At 41.4% G+C, this 20,056-nt stretch overlaps 1 protein-coding gene across 1 annotated transcript in view; it reads left to right on the top strand.

Annotated features, from left to right (window-relative positions):
- Positions 1-20,056, top strand: part of LOC140514446 (TP53-binding protein 1-like) — a 131,107-nt gene that overhangs the window by 105,613 nt on the left and 5,438 nt on the right. The window contains 6 exon segments of the mRNA XM_072624839.1: positions 6,468-6,745; positions 7,744-7,893; positions 8,176-8,606; positions 15,112-15,327; positions 18,569-18,663; positions 19,066-19,265. Of these exon segments, the coding sequence (XP_072480940.1) occupies positions 6,468-6,745; positions 7,744-7,893; positions 8,176-8,606; positions 15,112-15,327; positions 18,569-18,663; positions 19,066-19,265 (1,370 nt within the window).

The raw sequence follows: 20,056 nt of genomic DNA, 5'->3' as shown, positions 1-20,056 counted from the left end.
GTGGATGTGAGACACTGGTATCATCTGAATTTCTACTTCCTTCCCATTTTTCCATCAGTTTCTGATGTTATTTGCCCAGTTACTGAGTTATTTACCCACTAGTTTGATTTCCTGGCTTTACGGACTGCTAGGCTGCTGTACTTACTTATTTCTGTGTCTGATTGGTATCACTTACCTACCTTTCTCTTTTGAATCAGGACCAAGACAGTTTTCAGGTTTACTTATTTAGAACATAGTTTGTTCTGTGGTGATGCCTGTGTCCTCTTAATTCTTACACTTCCCTGTTATTTTCCACAAGGTTTCAGACCTTTTGTTCTCTTGAGCGATCGTTATTATTTTGTCCAGTTCCATAAAGTACACTGCAGTCTGAGTGATGTCCCAGCCCCGTGGGTGCAGGGCTCTGCTTCCATCTTCTTGAACCTTCCCCACATAGATCTAACAGGACACTTGTGCTGCCTATTGTTGGGACCTCTTCTCAGGTTTTATGCCAGTCGCCTGTCCACCTCTAAGTTACTTTCTTCAGGGATAGGGAGGGAACCCTCACTCTCTGTTTGAAGATTTTCTCTGCCAGTTAAAATTCTCAACCCATGTGCCTGTATCTGTGAGAGCTGTGCTGAGACAGTCTACCACTTCATCTAAGGCATTCACTTGGGTGCTTTTTCAGAAAAAAATAATAGTTCTATATCCAACATTGGATGATTTTCTATTATCATGTTAGTCTTGCTTCAGGAATGAAGAAACCCACATCCTCTTCTAGACTATGGTCACTTCAGATGATTCATTCCTTCTCCCCATACCTGCCCCAGAAAACATGTATATTGGAGTCTCAGGAAGGGCCCGTAGGGTAAGATGTAAGTAACATTGAACTTGGAGTCAAAAGACCTGGGTTTACGTTCCAGCTCCAATACTCACCAGTTGTGTTATCTTGTACAAGTCATCTCTTAGCTCTAAGCCTCATTTCCTCATCTGTAAAATGGAAATATTAATCCTTGTACATCTTAAGAGTAGAAGTAGAAGCCCTTATAGTAACATTTCCTTACTAGATAATAGATAAAGAAGGTTGTCATAGGTAAGAAAACAACAGGAATTATTGAAGACCTTTTTGACTCACCTTAGAGGCCATTGAAGACTTGTGTCATATGAGCAGCCAAAGGACACACTCTTCTATCATTTTAATTCCCCTTAGTGATCACAGAGTAAACTTGTCCCTGTTGTCTTGCCTTAAACAAGGAAACTTAGAGGTCCCTTCATCTTTTAGATAGGGAAACTGAGGTACAGTGAGATTGGTTACATGACTTGCCAAGGACACAGGTAATAAGTGGCAGAGCTGAGGTTCCATTTCAGATGTTCTGTCCAATGCAGCAGGATTTCTTCAACTTCCCCTAGTGGGCATTTGGAGGAGTGTGCATCCTCTTGGAGAATGAAGCTACCTTATGCAGTTTTTTAAATAGGGATCTGTTACTGCCAGTGCTCACCACTGTTGGAAACTAATGTGAGGAGCTGCCGCATATTCTCTGTAAAGTCACACACCAGAAAATTCTTATTTAAGGTATTGGTGTACTGTTGCTGCTGTTAGTCATTTACCAGATAAATGAAGCTGTTGAGATCCTTGTTGTTTGTCCTTCATTCCCAAAGAGGATCATGACATGAGGAGGTGAGATCATGACTTGGATTTAAGTGAATCAGGGCTATGCAAAGTCACCAGCCCCACTCTTTTCCTCTGGAGCCAGGGACTCAACTGGCCAGTTCCAGTTGAACAATGCAGCTTCCTTCCTTCTTTCCTTCCTTCTCTCCCTCTTTCCTTCATCCACATAGGGAATCATACGCTTACTGGTGGGTGCTCTGCCCAAAGGAATATAAATTTTGATCGATGGAACCTGATCTGTAGCCTGGTGTTTTTGCTTAAATGTCCTGGTCCAGGGCTCCTCAGAGCAGATTGTCACTGATACATATGTATTTTGATGAATAATATTGTTAATGGTTGCACTAATTAAAATAATACCCTGTTTCATATTCTTTGAATTATTCTTATAGTCAGTAATTATTTTAACGTTTTATCTTTTGGCTTGAAAACTGTATTTCTAACATCCAGTAATACTTAGAGTATTGCTGCTGCTTATAGCAATAAACCGACTAGTTTAAAGATGATCGTCTCCATTTTACACACGAGGAGGGTTAGATTCAAGGGTGAGTCCACGGGGGTGGGGCTCAAGCTTAGGTCTTCTGATTCCAAGTTCAGTGTTGTTTGCCATATGCAAGTTTTTTGCAACTTCTAGCTATATTTTACCTAGCAAGATTTGAGGTATGGATTGCAGGACAGCAAAATAAAGGATTTTGCATTTCACAAAACAAAACTTGTACTGTGTGTATTTTTTTAATATACCTTTTTCAGCAGAGGATGTTTAACATTTTTCTCATGTTGAAAGGGTGTTTATCAGTTACTTTTATATTGTCTGGTACTTGTTTTGTTCTGTTTACGTGAAGGGAGAGAATCAGGGGGTGATGGAAGGAGCCCTGAGGCGCGCCTAGACCCTGGCTCTGCCGCCAGCTCCCTCTGCCGACCTGGGGAGGTCATTTCACGTCTCTGGGCCTCATTTGTAAAGTGAGAGGATTAAATTAGTCTTTTTTATTTGATAGTAATAAGGGTCAAGATTTTTCCCCACATCTTTGATACCTTCACTTAAATATACACCCTGTGAATTGATTTCTCCACACCTTAGAATCTCCTTGACTCTTGCACGTGACTGTGTCTTCTGTGTGCACTTGGTCTATTTCAGGTGCGTGTCCATCTTTGTCCTCTTTAGTTCCATCCGTGTCTTCCCTATGAGCATGTTTGGGATTGTGATACTAAGGAGTTAAGTCTAAGACTCTGCTGCTTTGATGATAGAAAGTTTGGTATAAAAATCCTTGCAGATTGTTTTTCATTTTTTTCTTCTGCTTGTTTTCTTCAATTTTCAACCTTAGACATGATTGGAATGACTTTTGACTGTTTCTGCTTTATGATGTGAAACTACTTGTAATCATCCATAATCCTTTTGATAAGATTTTACAATGAGTTTATGATTTAGATTAGAGTTGCCTTTGGTTGTGCCCTCCCTTTCTCTTTCATTCGTTTTCATTTGCGATCTCTCTCTCTCTCTCTCTCTCTCTCTCTCTCTCTCTCTCTCTCTCTCTCTCTCTCTCTCTCTCTCTCTCTCTCCTAGGCAGTAAAGTGAGTGAAGGGTTCCCTGACTAAGGGACTTTCTGGCATCTTTTGTTCTCGTAGCAATTAGTTTACATTAATTAAACTTCTTTATAAAATAATAGTCATGATAGTTGGAGGTGAGGGGCATAGAAAGGCACTAGTAACTGGAGAGAATCATGAAAAGCCTTGTGTAAGAATTAGTGCTTGAGCCAAACTTTGAAGGAATCTAGGGACACCTAGGAAGTGGAAGGACAGAGGTGTTGTGTGTTCTGGTCAGAGGTAAATAGATGTCATACGGAATGTCACATATGGGAATAGTAAGGTCAGTTTGGCTGACCCACTGAATATATAAAGGGGGGATAACACATAAAAAACCTGAAAAACTAGGTTGGTGCCAAGTTTAAAGGGATTTAAGTGCTTAAGAGAAGAGTTTACATTTTGTCCTAAAGACAAAAGGGAAACAGGAGCTTGTAGACAAGGAACTGTAACCAAAAATCACCAAACTGTACATTCCCTTCCACCATTTGATATTACTAATGATTCGACTGCTAGCCATTTGCTCAAATTCTTGTATGGGTTTAATGAAATATTATCACCCATAAGAAATTACCAATGTGAAGACTTCAGAGAAACTTGGGGTGATTTGAATGAACTGAATCAAAATAAAATGAGCAGAAGTAGGAGAGTGGGTATCACAGTAGCTCCAACAACACCCAGGAGGGCAGCTTGGAGTGCCTGAAGGATTCTGATCAATGCAGAGATTGATCATGACTTCAGAAGACTAATGGTGAGTGTGCCTCATGCTGCTTGTAGAGGAGGGATGAACTAGAGGTGAAGGATCAGGGGTGGCTAGTGTGATGGCTAGGTTTCCTTGGTTGTACTTATTTGTTCCAACGAGGGGCTTTGGAACACTTACTTTGAGAAGTGGGAGAAGGTGTGAGATACGGGGAGAAACATCAGAGCGATACACAGAAAGAAACAAGTTCAGAAGTGGACAGAAACAAACAGCAGTTTTGTTATTATCTTGTTAAAATCTCTCTTATTTGATTTTTAAAAAAAGTCCTTTTTTAAGTTCTTCCAAGAACTCTTTTTTTGGGACCATTTGACGTTTCTCATTAAAATAGGAGTGGCTTTTTTAGCTCCATTATCTTCTTCTCAGTAGTAACCCAGATCTTCTCTATCCCCATTGTAATCATCTGTGCTTGAGTTCTTTCTCCTTTCTTTACTTATTTCATTCATTTATTGATTGTTTTATTTTGTTGTTAGCCGCTGTCAGTGCAATCACGTTCTAGTCCCAAGGTACAGGGAATGCTGCCCCAAGCCTCGGATCTTTCCTACTGTTACATGGGACCCACCCTAGAGCTCTTCTCTCCACTCCTAAGCCACACATGATTTTGCTCCCTCTGGTTCCTCGGGTGGCTGTAAACTATAGCTGTCATTTCTGCCCTGGAACTGAAGCCAGGTATTCTGCTGTCCTGCAAGTGCCCACAGCCAACAGGGTCCCTGCCCCTTGCTACTGCAGTCACTAGGTGTGTGCTAGCTCCTCCTCCTTGCAGCCAGTCTGGGACACATCTGGTCAGCACAGCTGTGCTTGGTGTCCCTTGGCAGTAGTAGGTCCTTTAAGGTCCTATTCAGCTTTCAGACACCCCCACCCCACGCCAGAACAGGTCTTAAGATGAAAGTTTCTAAAACTGGGGCTACTTCTTAGCCCAGCTGCGCCCAGGACTTGTTTGTGAATTTCTGTGTAGTTGGCCTGGAGATGTGCACTTTACTTAGGTGGGACCTCTGCTCCTGGAGGTTGGGTCTTTCCAGGGGTCTTCTCAAATTGTCTTAGGAGATCGCACAAACAGAGCCAATGCAACCAGGATTAGAAGGGAAGCAGAAAACTGGGAAAGAATTTTTACAACTAGTGTCTCTGATAAAGGCCTTATTTCTAAAATATACAGAGAACTGAGTCTAATTATAAGAACATATCATTCCCCAATAGATAAATGGTCAAAAGATATGAACAGGCAGTTTTCAGAGGAAGGAATTAAAGCTATTTATAGTCGTATGAAAAAGTGCTCTAAGTCACTATTGATCAGAGAGATGCAAATCCAAACAGCTCTGAGACACAACATCACACCTATCAGATTGGCTAACATGACAAAACAGGAAGATGATAAATGTTGGAGAAAATGTGGGAGAGTTGGAATAGTAATTCATTGTTGGTGGAGCTGTGAGCTGATCCAACCATTCTGGAGAGCAATTTGGAACTATGCCCAAAGGGCTACACAAACGTGTATACCTTTGATCCAGCAATACCGCTAATAGGTCTATATCCCAAAGAGATCACAAAAAAGGGAAAATGTACAAAAATATTTATAGCACTTCTTTTTGTGGTGACCAGGAACTGGACCTTGGGGGGATGTCCATCAATTGGGCAATGGCTGAACAAGTTGTGGTAGATGAATGTAATGGAATACTACTGTGCTATAAGAAATAATGAATAGGAGGACTTCAGAAAAACCTGGAAAAACTTACAGGAACTGGTGCTGAGTGAGGGGAGCAGAACCAGGAGAACGTTGTGCACAGTAACAGCAACAATGTGTGATGACTGACCTTGACAGACTTGGCTCTTCTCAGCAATGCCAGGGACCTAAGACAACTCCCAAAGACTCGTGATGGAAAGTGCTGCCACATCCAGAGAAAGAGTGATGGAGTCTGAATGCAGATGGAAGCAGACTATTTGCTCTCTTTTGTTTTGTTTTTTTCTTTCTCATGGTTCCTCCCATTTATTCTAATTCTTCTATACAACATGCCTGTTGTGAAAACAGGTTTAATAGGAATGGATATGTAGAGCCCATGTCGTATTACAGAGAGAGAGGAAGGGAAGAAAGTGAAGAAAATTTAAAACTTACGGAAGTGAATGTAGAAAATTTAAAATTAATTTAAAAAATTTTTAAAAAGAAAATTAAAAAAAATTATCTTAGAAGAATAATTGCTTTACATCCCGTCTTTATTTCTGCTGCTATCAAGTGATCTTCTGTCCTTTTTTGTGGAGGAAATTTGGAGAGCCAAAAGTTTTCTGACCTATTTTGCCATCTTCCCAGAACCCTCTCTTTTTAAATCCTCTTCTTTTTAAAAAGAGTCCTTGTGATCTTAGACTAAAACCCAGTTTTATAATCTGAATCTTTTTTGCCATTTTTAAGTTTTGGTGTCACTCATTTTAACCTAATTTGTCAGTTGAAATGCACTGTCTTAATATCATTCCTCAACTTTGTTTTCTCTTTTTTCCTTCCAGGAGGCTGAGGAACCAGTGGTGGAGTGTCAAGAGTGTGAGACTGAAGTCTCTCCATCACAGACAGGCGGCTCCTCAGGAGACCTGGGGGACATCAGCTCTTTTTCCTCGAAGGCATCCAGCTTGAACCGGATGTCAAGTGGGGCAAGCAGTGGCCTCTCAGTTGCACAAAGCAGTAGCAGCTCAGGGAAGGGAGCTGGTCTTGGCAAAGGGAAAACAAGTGCAACAGAATCTGCAGATTTTGCCTTACCCAGCACACGTGGAGGCCCAGGAAAACTGAGGTGCAGATATTGTATCCAGAGGTAGGGACATGGGCTTAGTGTGGGATGAGGAGGCTGATGTAACTTATGGAAAGGGGAATGATGGGAATGGCAGAAAGAGAGTTCGGAAGATTTTCGCCAGCCCTCAGCACCCCCTTGCCCCAGACTAAATGAGTTCTCTTTTCCTCCCTTGCTTTTGGGTTGTTACAGTAGGTGTTGCTTCTTTAGGGTACTTTTAGCTGATCAGTTAAGATACTGCTGGAGGATCAGTGTGAGCCTGTCACTCTCATTCTGCTGGCAAAGTACCTTCCTTCATAGGCCAGAGACCCTGATGGGCTCCTAGTAGCAAATCATAGGAGGTATGTGAATATTAGGAATATGATGGACATGATGGGGGTGTGCTATTCCTGTGACTCTTTCCCTGCTTCTTAGGAACTGCCTTGGAAACCATAGAATCATAGAGATGTAGATGGAAGGGACCTTAAGAGTATAGAGTTCAAACCACTCATTTTTCAGATGAAGAAACTGAGGCCTGAGAAATTAGGTTCTTTACCCAAGTTCATACAGATAGTAAGTAGCAGAGCGAGAATTCAAACCCAGATTTTCTGATGCCAGATCCAGAGCTTTCCCACTGCACCATGCTGCCTTTCTCACTTCCAAAGTCTTTTGCTTTTATGAGAAGTAAAACAGGTTTGGGGTGATGACTTCACACGGGTTCTTTACTTTCTAATGCAGATTCTGTCGTGGACAGGAAGGCAAGACAAATAGAAGGAGGTTTGCTGAGTTTGAAGCTTGTGCTCAGAAGATTGATTAGGAGGCATTTAGCTTCATCATAGACAAGAATAAAGCTCACTGTTTTCCTCCTTTCTGTTTTTACTCCCTTCCATTTCATGATTGAGATGTGACTCATACGCTAGCTTATCACTGAATTAGGGGCTGGTACGTGTTGACCAGGCCTGCAGCCTGGCATGAGAATTCCCTAATAGGTGCCCTCCGACTAACTTGCCTTTGTTCTGCAGCGCTAGAAAAGGGGTCACTCAGATAGGGGCATCGGTGTGTGAGGAGGATGGCGATGCCGGCCTTGGCATCAGACAGGGAGGAAAGAGTCCCGTCACACCTCGCGGCAGAGGACGACGGGGCCGCCCTCCTTCTCGGACGACTGGCACCAGGTATTTGGGCAGTGTGAGATGTGCTTCGTTGGGTTTTTGTTCATTAAAATAGGAGGAGGAGAGAGTAGTGCATGGGGTGCCAGGAGAGAAGAGGGGATGGTGTAGGGACTGCCAGATGATGTGAGTAAAGGTGAGAGCAGCTGGAAGACCAGACTCATGACTTCAGAATCCGTGGCTGATCATTCCGCTCCTTCTCTGAGGCAGGGAAATGAGAAGTTAATGTGCATCCTCCTTAATTCATTCATCTCATTCTCACTTCCTCATTCTACATTTCCTTTTCAGAGAAACAGCTTTGCCTAGCCCTCTTGGTGTCGAGGATATCTCAACAAGTGTCTCGCCGGAGGATAAACCCTTCACTCGCATTGTACCCCGTATGCCAGATGCCAACAAACGAGCAGATGGCAGTACTGGAGGTTTACGCCGTAGCGACTCTCCAGAGATTCCTTTGCAGGTTGTTGCTGGCCCATCTGATGGCCTAGACTCCTCCTCTCCAGGAAACAGCTTTGTAGGGCTCCGCGTTGTAGCCAAGTGGTCCTCCAATGGCTATTTTTATTCTGGGAAAATAACACGAGATGTTGGAGCTGGGAAGTATAAGCTCCTTTTTGATGATGGCTATGAATGTGATGTGTTGGGCAAAGACATTCTCTTGTGTGACCCGATTCCGCTGGAGACAGAAGTGACAGCCCTTTCAGAGGATGAATATTTCAGTGCAGGTAATGAAAGGAGCAGTTTTTAATAGCTCAGTGTGTCCTTGGATACGTGGGGTGCTTTCATCAGTTACTGAAAAGTCCCCCCAACCTGACTATTCATTAGGGTCCGGTCAGAAATCATTCACCCAAAACTAGCCACTCTGATTGCTTCCTTTTTTATTTACTGTCTGTCTTGATAAAACCAGACAGATGACTGCAACTGAAATAAATCAGATAAGTAACTGTTCCTAGGAAGAAGCTGTACTGATGCCTGCGGGTGTTCACATGTATGCAAAAGTGCACATACCCAGTTTTGTCTGGTTTGAGGAACTGGCTTTCTGTCCTCACTCCTTCCCCTCCAGGGTACAAGTTTCTGAGGGGTAGCAGTGAGAATCTTTTCTGCTCTATGCCTTTCATTGTTTCCTCTTTCTGAATTAAACTGGTAGTAAGATATTGTTCATTTGTTACTTAGAAACAGTTTACCTTTCTCAGAGTTTTTCTTTTCCTTTAGATGATGAGGAAAAAATTATTTTGTTTCTGAGAACTCAGGCAATATTTTATGATTAGGAATCTTGAGTTTCTATTGCTTGCTCTTGTCAGTCTGGAGCAGGCTTGCTCATCTTATGGTTCTTGATGGCAGGGCAGTTTAGAAAGATGATGTCTAGTAAGAGTTCCATTTTTAAAAAAATTTTGTTCTGTGACTGAAAGAATTCTACCAAATATATGAAACAAAACAAACACCAAAAATTTGGTCTAAAATATGTTCCAGATATATGTACCAAATTCTGAAAACTTGGTTTTAGGTACGAAAATAGCTCTTGTAGGTCCGCGTTTAGCTCTTTGAACACCAAAGATATATTGTCTCCAGAATAAATCCTGGAGAAAATAATTTAATTCGATCCCTTTGAGCTCTCAGAATTATTTCTACAAGTCAGTACCAGTGGCTTGTTTTTTAAATTCTTTTGTTTCTTTTTTAAGTCTATGAAGTATTATGTAGCTCTTACTCTGGCTGATTAATTCTTGACTTGCTGGTGTTTCTTTTAAAACTTGGGATTTCTCTTGTTGAGTTCTGTAGTTTTGTGGAGCTCAGGAAGGATTGTAAAGAAATTTATGCTGACGAGCAGAACTCAGTCTTACTTTCTCTCTCTTGTTTCTGACATTTGTCTCAAGCCTGTGATACAGGATTCTGAAAGTCGGCTCCTTGGGTTTCAGAGGTTGGTTTTTCCAGCTCTATAGTGGAACACAGGCCGGTAGAAAAGAACAAAACGGGTTCTCCTGATCATGGGTTTGAGGATGAGGTGGTGTGAAGAATCCTTTGTTAGAAACCCTGTTCTCCAATTAACATCCCAACAACCAAGCACGATTGGCGTACGCTTACAGGCTTATTGACAAACCAAGGATTGTTATGAGGGTGTTGAGGATTTCACAGAGCTTGGTTGTGATAGAATCATGATTAGAACCCAGATCTCCCAGTTTCTGTTCATACTCTCTCTTTATCCTAAGAAACTGGGTCAGAATTAGAGCAATGGTGTGTTTTTTCCCTTTTGTTCTGATTCTTCTTTCACAACGTGACTAATGCAGAAGTGTGTTTAACATGATTGTACATGTATAACCTGTATCAGATTGCTGGCTGTCTGGGAGAGAGAAAAATTTGCAACTCAAAATCTTACAAAAATGAGTCTTGAAAACTATCTTTACATGTAATTGGAAAAAGTACTGTTAAGAAAAAAAAAGAAAAGGAAAAAAAGAATTAAAACAACGAGACTAAGAGGAGAGTGAGAGAGGAGCAAGCAGGAAAGACACATTTCTGCTTCGTACCAGCTTGTCTCAGTTTCCCCTTTTCTTCAGGTGCCCGCCCACTCCAAATCTGAATGTCAGGTATATACTTCCCAAAAAAAACAAAATTAAAAAGGATTAATGAGTTACATCAGCTACTCTACAGCACATCGTAATTTCAAGAGAACTATTAGAGCCATCAAAAAGCCAGCAGTGTTTGGCTTGAGAAATAACTGGTGGCTCTTACCCCAGAACCCTCTTTCTGACGCCCTCGAACTTTCCTTCCCCCAACTCCAGTGCGGTAGTTGGATACACTTTGGCTGGTAATACACTAGCTGTGACAACTCGTGTGTAGTCATAGCCCAGCTTTCAAGTGTTCGAATCAGCTGGTTTAGGTTCACTGGGCAGAGCACAGAGTGGACACAAGTAATGGACTACGTGGGATGGCATCACTGACCACAGCTTTCCTTCATTTTCTTCCCACGCGTGGTAAAAGGGCACAGAAAAGAATCTGGGGAATTATAATACAGTATTGAAAAAGAGGGCCAAAGGAAATGGTACAAGCGAATGGCAGTTATCTTATCTTTGGAACAAGGGAACAAACTGAGGGAGCAGTATGGGCTTGGTCCATATGAGCCAGTAACACCCCTCACCAAGGCCGCAGACATTAGCTTAGGTAAGATCGGTGTTCTCTGCAGCTAATCTCAGGAAGCCTTGTCAAGCCTGTATTAAAAGGCAGTCTTTTGGGTAGCTTGATTAACTTTGTTATTGTTGTATCCACTTGTGGCTGATTAGATGGAGATCAGGTGCATATTCCTGGGCCACTGTCTGTTCCTGTTCCCTTCCCGGAACCTTCTAGTAAATCGTTTTAATTAGATCTATGTTTACTTTGTCTGAGATCAGGACTGCTATCCTTGCTTTTTTTTACTTCAGCTGAAGCATAATACATTCTGCTCCAGCCTTTTACTTTTGCTCTGTGTGTGTCTCTCTGCTTATAAACAACATTGTAGGATTATAGTTTTTGATCCACTCTGCTGTCTTCTTCCGTTTTATGGGAGAGTTCATCCTATTCACATTCACAGTTCTGATGACCAACTGTGCCTCTTTCTGTCCATCCTATTTTCCCCCTTGTTTGCACTTTTCTCTCACCTTTCACCCTTTCCCTTCTGACCTGCTATGCTTCTGACCATCACTTTCCTCAATCTGCTCTCTCCTTTGTATCAGCTCCCTCCCTTTTCTTTCCACTTTTTCCTCTTACTTCCCATAGGGTAAGCTAGATTTCTAAAACCAGCTGTATGTATATCTTATTCTCTGTTAATCCAGTGAGATTAAAGTTCAAATGATATTTGCCCCCCTTGGGGCCTCCCTCACACTTCTCTCTGCTGTAATAAGTCTTTATGCCTCTTCTTGTGATGTAACTTATTCTGTCCTACCTCCCCCTTTCCTCTTCTCCAAGTACAAGTTTCACCCCTTAATTTTTTTTATCATCACATCAAAGTCAGCTTCTACCCACATGCTCTAATCTATGTGTGCCTCTTCTAACTATCCTGATAAAGATGCATCTGTCAGGAGTTACAAGTGTCACCTTCCCATGTAGGGATATAAACAGTTTAACCTTAATGAATAGCACTTTTTTTCTTTCCTGTTTACCTTGTTATGCTTCTCTTAAGTCTTGTAGTTAAAGATTGAATTTTCTGTACAGCTCTGGTTTTTTTTCTTTTCATCAGGAATAATTGACAGTCCCCTATTTCATTGAAGGTCTGTCTTTTCCCCTGAAAGATTATGCTCAGTTTTGCTGGGTAGTTGATTCTTTGTTGTAATCAAAGCTCCTCTGCCTTCCAAAATATCCTATTTCAAGCCCTCTGATCCTTTAATGTAGAAGCTGCCAAGTCTTGTGTAATCCTGGCTGTGGTTCCGTGATATTTAAATGATTTCTTTCTGGCTGCTTGCAGTATTTTCTCCTTGATCTGATAATTCTGGAACTTGGCTACAATATTCCTTGGCGTTCTCATTTTGGGGTTTCTTTCAGTAGGTGAGTCTTTCAATGTCTGTATTACCCTCTGATTCTAGACATCAAAGCAGTTTTCCTTGATAATTTCTTGAAAGATGCTGTCCAGGCTTTTTTTTTTGTTATGATCAGGGCTTTCTGGTATTTCAATAATTCTTAAATTATCTTTTCTGGATCTATTTTCCAGATCAGTTGTTTTTCGCATGAGGTATTTTACATTTTCTTCTATCTTTTCATTCTCTTGCTTTTATTTGACTGATTCTTGATGTCTCATAGAATCATTTCCTACCACTTGCCCAACTTTAATTTTTAAGGAATTATTTTCTTCAGTTAGCTTTTTGTACCTTTTTCCATTTGGCCAGTTCTACTTTCTAAGAAATTGTTTTCTTCGGTCAATTTTTGTCCTTTTTCAAACTGTTGACTCTCTCTTGAATACTTCTAATTTCTTTTCCCAGTTTTTTCTTCTACCTCTTTTATTTGACTTTTTAAATCCTTCTTAAACTCTCCCAAGAAGGTATTTTGGGCTTGAGACCAATTGAGACCAAAGGGAATGCCCCCTTTGAGGTTTTCTGGATGTAGGTTTATTGACAATTTTGCTTTCCTCTGAGTTTGTGTTTTGATCTTCCCTGTCACCGTTGTCACTTTCTGTTATCAGTGTTTGTTTTTGCTTCTTGATCATTTTTGGAGCCTGTTTAGTAGTTTTTAAAGTTGAGCTTTCCTGCTAGAGTACAGGCCACACTGTCCCAAGCTTCTTGTGCTAGGGGCCAGAGGCCTGGTCACTAGCTTTGTGTACTGGGGCCTCAGGTACTGGTAGCTTACCTGTTGATGAGATAGAATCCTAGTGGTGGTATCTGGCATGTGCTGAGGCCAGGTGGAGTTTTTCTGTATTTCTCTTGGGCTGCACTGAAGCACATGGAAAGTCTGGCCACTGAAGGATGCCTGCCCCACCTTGTAGTAAATCCTTAGGCTTCTTGCCTCAGCCCAGCAGAGATAAAGCAAATCTTCAGTCAACCCTCCTCAGCTCAGCAAGAAGTAAAACAAATCTTCAGCCATAGAAGTGTGAAACAAAATATGGAATGGTCTTAGAATATGTTTTATAGTGCAGTGGGAAGTGTGAGGGAAGGATTCGGGGCCTTATATTGTGAGAACTAATTACTTTCTGTCTTACTTGGTTATAGATAATTTGGTGGAGCGTAAGCGAAAACGACGAAGTAACCTCAACTCCCCAGGCACCCCCACTACCTCCAGCAGCAGTGCCACTGCCACTCCTCCTCGTAAAGCTCTCGAAAGTCCCCGAGTCTCTATGGGGCCTCTCTCTGGGAAGAGGAAACTGATATGCCCTGAGGAAGATCGATCCCCTGCCAAGCGAGGCAGCAAGTCTGCCACAATGTAAATGCTCTTCCTTCAGATACCTTCATGACATGCAAATGGTAGTCTTCTTGGCAAAAGATAATAAAGTATTGTGAAAAACAAAGTAGTGTTAATTATGTGGCCTTTTGTTCTCCTGGTAATGAGCTGTGTACGTATTCAGCTAGGCAGGGCGTAAGATGCTTTCATATAGCCTCCTGTTTTAGGGCACTCCAGCTCATTGAGGAGTTAATCACTCCTTTCTACCCCCTCACCACAATATTCTTGGCAGAGTAAGGTAAAGAGGGAATGGCAATAATATCTGAAACATTTAAATGATAATTTTTGTGATGGGGGTAGTTGGGGGGGGGGGGGCCTGGGAAAAGAATCAGGGCTGATGGGGGCAAAATTTAGAGGCAGGTGAAGTTTGTGGTTGTCACTTATCCATGGTACATGTGCTTCTTGGTGTCTCATTTGCCCTCAGAACCTGGGAACTCATTGTCTCACGATGTCCAGCGACTGTCCAGCACTGCTTCATTGTGGCACTTTGCATGACTTTTACTAACCTGTGTTCCATGTTCCAATGGCTTCTCCAGTCTCTTCAACTTTAATGAATTCTTATTCCTTTGGTGCTGGGATGTAGGAAAGTAGTTTGATTAAATTGCAGTGTTAAGTTTTATTAAAAGGGCAGCTGTTTTTGTGTTCAGACTTGTTGGTTGTATCTTCATCATCTGGGTGTCAAAATGTCCCTAGATGCAAGCTTCTTTCTAGCTCGTTCTTTTATCTGGGGAAAACGTTACCTGTCATCTTCGTCTTTATATGAGCCTTACAGTCAATTTTCCTGACACAAATACCCATTTTCTTTTATTCCTGGAAAATTGAACAAAGAGGATCAAACAAATCTGGATGTGTCATAAACCCTTAGCTAACAGGTTCACCTCCTTCCCAGGTACTGGAAACAGTAACAGAACAGACACTGACCAGGGGGGAGTTCTAATGACCATGAGTCCTCTCCTAGCTAGTCCCGTAAACGTTTGGTTTGGATGTGTAAAAATTCTAATTATTTTTGTGTATTGAAAGATTTTTCATTTTATGCATATCACCGTGTCATTGATTTTATTATGATTTTTATTTAAGTTAAAAAAATAAAATTTTCATTTATGTTTACTCTACATAGTTGTTTTTGTTTTTTCCTCATGTAACATAGTTGTCATCTCAGAAGTAAACAAAATAGAGTGGAATGTTGTATACTACTTTGTACTCAGGCAGGTAGGATTCATTTAATTTAACGAACATTTATATGTGCCTACTGTGTGTAGAATGCTATATTCTTAGGTTCCTTGGCTCTGGTACAACGTGAGAGTTCTCTGTAATAATGGTGTTTTTGTTCTTAACCAGGTACCGTGGGAGTAGGAGAATTTGTGAGTCCATGCGAAGGTGGAGACAATGCTGGAGAGCCATTAGCTTTGGAAGACCAGAGGGGACCGTTACCCCACAACAAGACTTTGTTTCTGGGCTATGCTTTTCTCCTCACCATGGCCACAGCCAACGATAAGCTAGCCAACCGATCTAAATTGCCAGATGGTCCTACTGGGAGCAGTGAGGAAGAGGAGGGTGAGACCACTGTCCTCATTTCCCATGGAAATTTGTGGGTTTCTGACATAGCTTCCCATTTCCCTCATATTTATTCTAGTTGCTCCACTTGTTTAGTAAGCCTGTGCTTGGTGCCCTTTGTCACGTAGAGAAGCTCTAAAACAAGTGGAAATCGACCCTGAACTAAGGACGGAGGAAAGCAAACACGCCTCCTCTAAGTAGCCGACGTCTTTCCTATCCAAGTTTTAAGGAAAAGGCTGTAGCAGAACTGGTGGGAGGGGGAGAAAGGCAACTGGCTTTGAGGGGACTTTGGAAGGGGGGATATGTGGCGATAGCAGGTCTTCTGTCAAGGACTGTCAACAAGCAATTTCTAGACATTTTTCATCCATTTGACTGCAAACTAAACGTACAATTATGTTAATAACATCATGGGGAGTTATGAGAAAGACTTGTTCTCTGCCTTCAGAAAGTCTTGAGTCTTAAGACTCTTAAGAGGGAAAAAAGGAAAGTATGAATTTAAATAAGAATGGCTGACAAAAACACATCAATCTACCCATTATGGCTAAGGCTCAGACTTTTCTCTAATGTGATATTTGAACACTAGCTACGGATTTCTGGCTGACATTAAGTCTTGGAAGAGCAAACTGTATTTGGCGGTAGTATCACCATTAGTGATCAGCAGCCATAGTAGCTCTTCAGGGTTGTGTCTCTAACCCCAGTTAACGAACAAGCTATTTATTTTTGCTGAATTTTTAACATTAGCCAAACCTCCCTGTACAATGTTAATATTAGTTGAATGTTAGCCAAAATTTGGATTTTCTGATAAGTGCCAAGTATTCAGAGAAATGGGAAAAATGTAAAGGAGGGCAGGATTTGCAGGAGACATCTTGGAAGGCTACAGGGAATCACTTTAGCAGAAAAGAGAAGCAATTGTGCTTCATTTTTTGTTACTGGTGGTGTGTTTTATAACTTGGAGAATGAATAGGGGCATGGAAGGGACAGGAAGTGGATGAGCTTTTCCCACTAAAGAGAATTGAGGTGTAATAGAAAGGCTTCCTCTTGAACTCATTGGAATCCAAAAATATATAGCTTGTTAACTGGCTTCTAAGCTGATTATATATTTGGATTTGATTGTATAGGTAATTTGTGTTCTGAAAAGGGGACATTGATATTTGGGGCCTCATTTTTCTTTACCTTCCTAATGTTGCCAGATCTTGTTCTCATTCATATTCTTTCTCCTTTCTTGCTTCTCTTTCTCCCAGCCTTCTGCTTCTCACCCTTAAGAATTTTGATGATAAAAATCCCCATTTCATCGTCCTCATTTTCATGCACTATAATCATGTAACAGCATTGATTCCCAAGTAACTGGACTCTGAGAAGGGAAGGAGCATGAGGTCATCCTGGGGATTTATATGGGATGACGGGTTAAAGTGGTTGGTTCTAGGACTGTTAAGAATCCATTCAGTTTTTGGTTCTGTCCCATCAGGTAGGGAAAATTGTATCTCCAAATACAGACGTTGAATCCGTAGTAACTGGGATAAATTAGAGAATATATAAGACAATACAGTTGGAGGTTAAAACCTAAATAGGCACAAAACTAGCAATCCTATAACAAAAAACAATTGAAATGAAATTACTAATGTACTAGAAGGTGAATGTGACTCATCATCACGGACTATTAAGTCAACATAATGACGCTGCATTGTATTCTTGTGGTGTCGGGTCAGACCTTTGTAGATGTCCAGTTTTGGTATTTATTTTAAGAGAGATATAGAGTAGCTAAAGTCTGCACAAAAGAGGAATAATTAGAGGAAGAGCAAACAGAAACTTGGTGGAAAACATCAATAGGTTGAGGCATTAGATGTAAATGACTGGCTCAGGAGTTCATTGAGTGTGTGAGGTGGTACCGGAAGCAGGGACCTGCAGCTCTGATTTTCTCCTGGAGTGCTGTTTTATATTTGACCTAGAATAGTGGACTGGAGGATATCTCCCAGGTTCAGTTTTTAGCTCTCCTGTTTATTAGTTGTGTGACCTTAGGCAAGTAGCTTAACGTTTGTGCCTTCCTTTCTTCTCTAAGACGAAGCTAACATTTCACTGTGCACCTCACAATAGTTGCTGTGGGGAAGGTACTTTATAAACTTAAAGGCATTATATATAAATATGAGCTAATATTATAGAGTAAGGTGATTATTTCTGGAAATTTTTGATGGGGAGGGTGGAGGGTTGAAATAGAAAACCATGCACTGGATTGGGTTTTGTTTTGTTTTTTTTTTTTTTAACATTAAAACAAATTAATGTGAATCCAGTCGGCTAGAAGCCTTAACCAGAATTTTCTCTCTCATTTGTAATTTCTATATTCCATTTACATTGGAGAGGAGTAAGTGACCCAAAAGAAAAAAAAATTGATTGAGGATTTGTTTAAAAACAACACCCCTAAAGCTTTCAGGATAGAACCTGGTATCAGTGACTGCCACCTTCTACAGCAACTTTAAGATTATATGGTAATCATTAATATTCAGATTTCATCTAAATATAATATCTGATTTATCAAATAACAGGTTTTCTTTTATTATCCTCTACTAAGGCGTTGGCTAATAATACATTCTAGAAAAATTTTTCAACAAAAATTGAGACAGCTTTTCCGGATAATCCATAAATTACATTGGGATGTCTCCCTTTTTGTCCTCCAGCACTCCTGTACTGCTCCCCCTGCCCGGCCTCTGCCTCCAGCGTTTTGGGCACATTAAGTGTTAGTGTGGGTGGGGGGAAAGTGTGAATGAGGGGGATGTGTGAAGGTCTATGTAAAGAGAGTACTCATCAGTTGTTCTTCATCTCCACAGAGGACAGAACTAGAGGAAATGGGCTAGTTTGCAGCAGGAGAGATTTAGGTTAGACATAAGGAAGAACTTCCTGATGGTAAGGGTTATTAAACATTGGAACAGACTATCCTGGGAAGTTGGGGGATTTCAATCCCTGTAAGCAGCCATGGTCTAGATGCAGTCCTGACTGGGAAGATTCTCGATATTCCTTCCACCTTTATTGTCCTATCTCCATTCCTCAACTGTCCCACCACCCTTTCTTCTGGCAGCCTTTTCCACCTTTCAAGAACTCTTTTGATCCATGGGGAGACCCTTGAACTGGCTTTGGAGACAGCTGGGGAGTGGGAGAATGGGTAGTAGGAAGCCAAGTATAAAATAGGAGATCACAAATGAGAAGTTTCTGGCAATAACTGGATTTTACTGGTTCTTCTCACTTGATGTAGAATTTTTGGAAGCTCCCCCTTACAACAAGCAGTATACAGAGTCCCAGCTTCGAGCAGGAGCTGGCTACATTCTTGAAGACTTCAATGAAGCCCAGGTGAGCATTTCCTCTTTTGTAGCTACATGAAGTTGCTGTACATCAGATGCTGGGGTAAGTAGGGCATAAAGTTGAGGCTTAGCATGGGGAGAATACTGTTGCTAGGAACAGAAAAGATGGGGATTGGAATTGGAAAGAAATTTGCACTTCACATTTCTGATTTTTGGCCTGTAGACTGGCATTATTTGCGAATTTCTGCAGGGGCATTAGGGCATTCTGGAGGTTTGGTGAGTTGCATTAAAGGGAAATAAGAAGCTTTTTTGGCACCTGGACGGGCTAAGGCACATGGTACTGTCTGGAGGGCTTCGTCTCAGTTCCCCTCTCAATTTGTTGGGAATACCTTTCAGCGATCATCTTAGAACAAAATCACTGAGTGTATCTGCTGAATTTCTTCCTTCTCAGTGTAATGTGGCCTATCAGTGTCTTCTGATTGCGGATCAGCACTGTCGGACCCGCAAGTACTTCTTGTGCCTTGCCAGTGGGATCCCTTGTGTGTCTCATGTCTGGGTCCACGACAGCTGCCATGCCAACCAGCTCCAGAACTATCGAAATTACTTGCTGCCAGCTGGGTACAGTCTTCAGGAAGAGAGGATCCTGGAATGGTAAGGATTCTGAAGTCCATTTTGAATTCAGTAGCATTGTAGCAAATGTGCAAGTGAGAACCTGGGCAGGGCAGTACTGTGTGCAGTGATAAGCTTTGGGTGAGAAAGGCTTCTCACTCAGTAAGCATTTATTAAGTGCATATTACGTGCTGGGTGTTGTGCTAAGTACTAGGGATAAAAAAGACAATCCCAGCCCTCTAGGACCTTACAGTCTAATGGGAGAGATGCAGATAGTTATGTACAAGTAAGTTGAATACAGAATAAACAGGAAATAATTAAAAGAAGGAAGGCACTAGAATTAAGAGGGGTTGGGAAAGTCTTTCTGTAGAAAATGAGATTTTAAAAACAAGCAGAATTTTATATTTATATTTTATATTTGATCCTGGAGGCAATAGGGAGCCATTGGAGTGTATTGAGTAGTGGAGGGCTGACATGGTCAGACCTGCACTTCAAGAAAATGATTTTGGTGGCTGGAGGGTGGACAGGAGCAGGAAGAGATCGGAAGCAGGTGGGCCTGTACCAGGCTGTGGCCTGTCTGAGGAGAGAAGGGGACATATTTGAGAGATGTTGCAAAGGTAAAATCAACAGGCCTTGGCCACAGATTGGATATGGGAATGAGAGATAGTAAAGAGTCCAGAACAACTCCTACATTATGAGCCCGAGGGACTAAGAGGATGGTGTTACATTTGACAGAAATAGGGAAATGGGGTGGGGGAGAATGTTTAGGGGGAGAGATGAGTGATTTTTAGATGTGTTTAGTTTGAGATGTCTGAAAAGAAGTTGGAAATGAG

This window comes from Notamacropus eugenii, chromosome 7 (assembly GCF_028372415.1).
Source record: "Notamacropus eugenii isolate mMacEug1 chromosome 7, mMacEug1.pri_v2, whole genome shotgun sequence".
Classification (NCBI taxonomy): Eukaryota; Metazoa; Chordata; class Mammalia; order Diprotodontia; family Macropodidae; genus Notamacropus; species Notamacropus eugenii.
The sequence above is the reverse complement of the archived record's forward strand: the minus strand, read 5'-3'. Positions and strand labels throughout refer to the sequence as shown.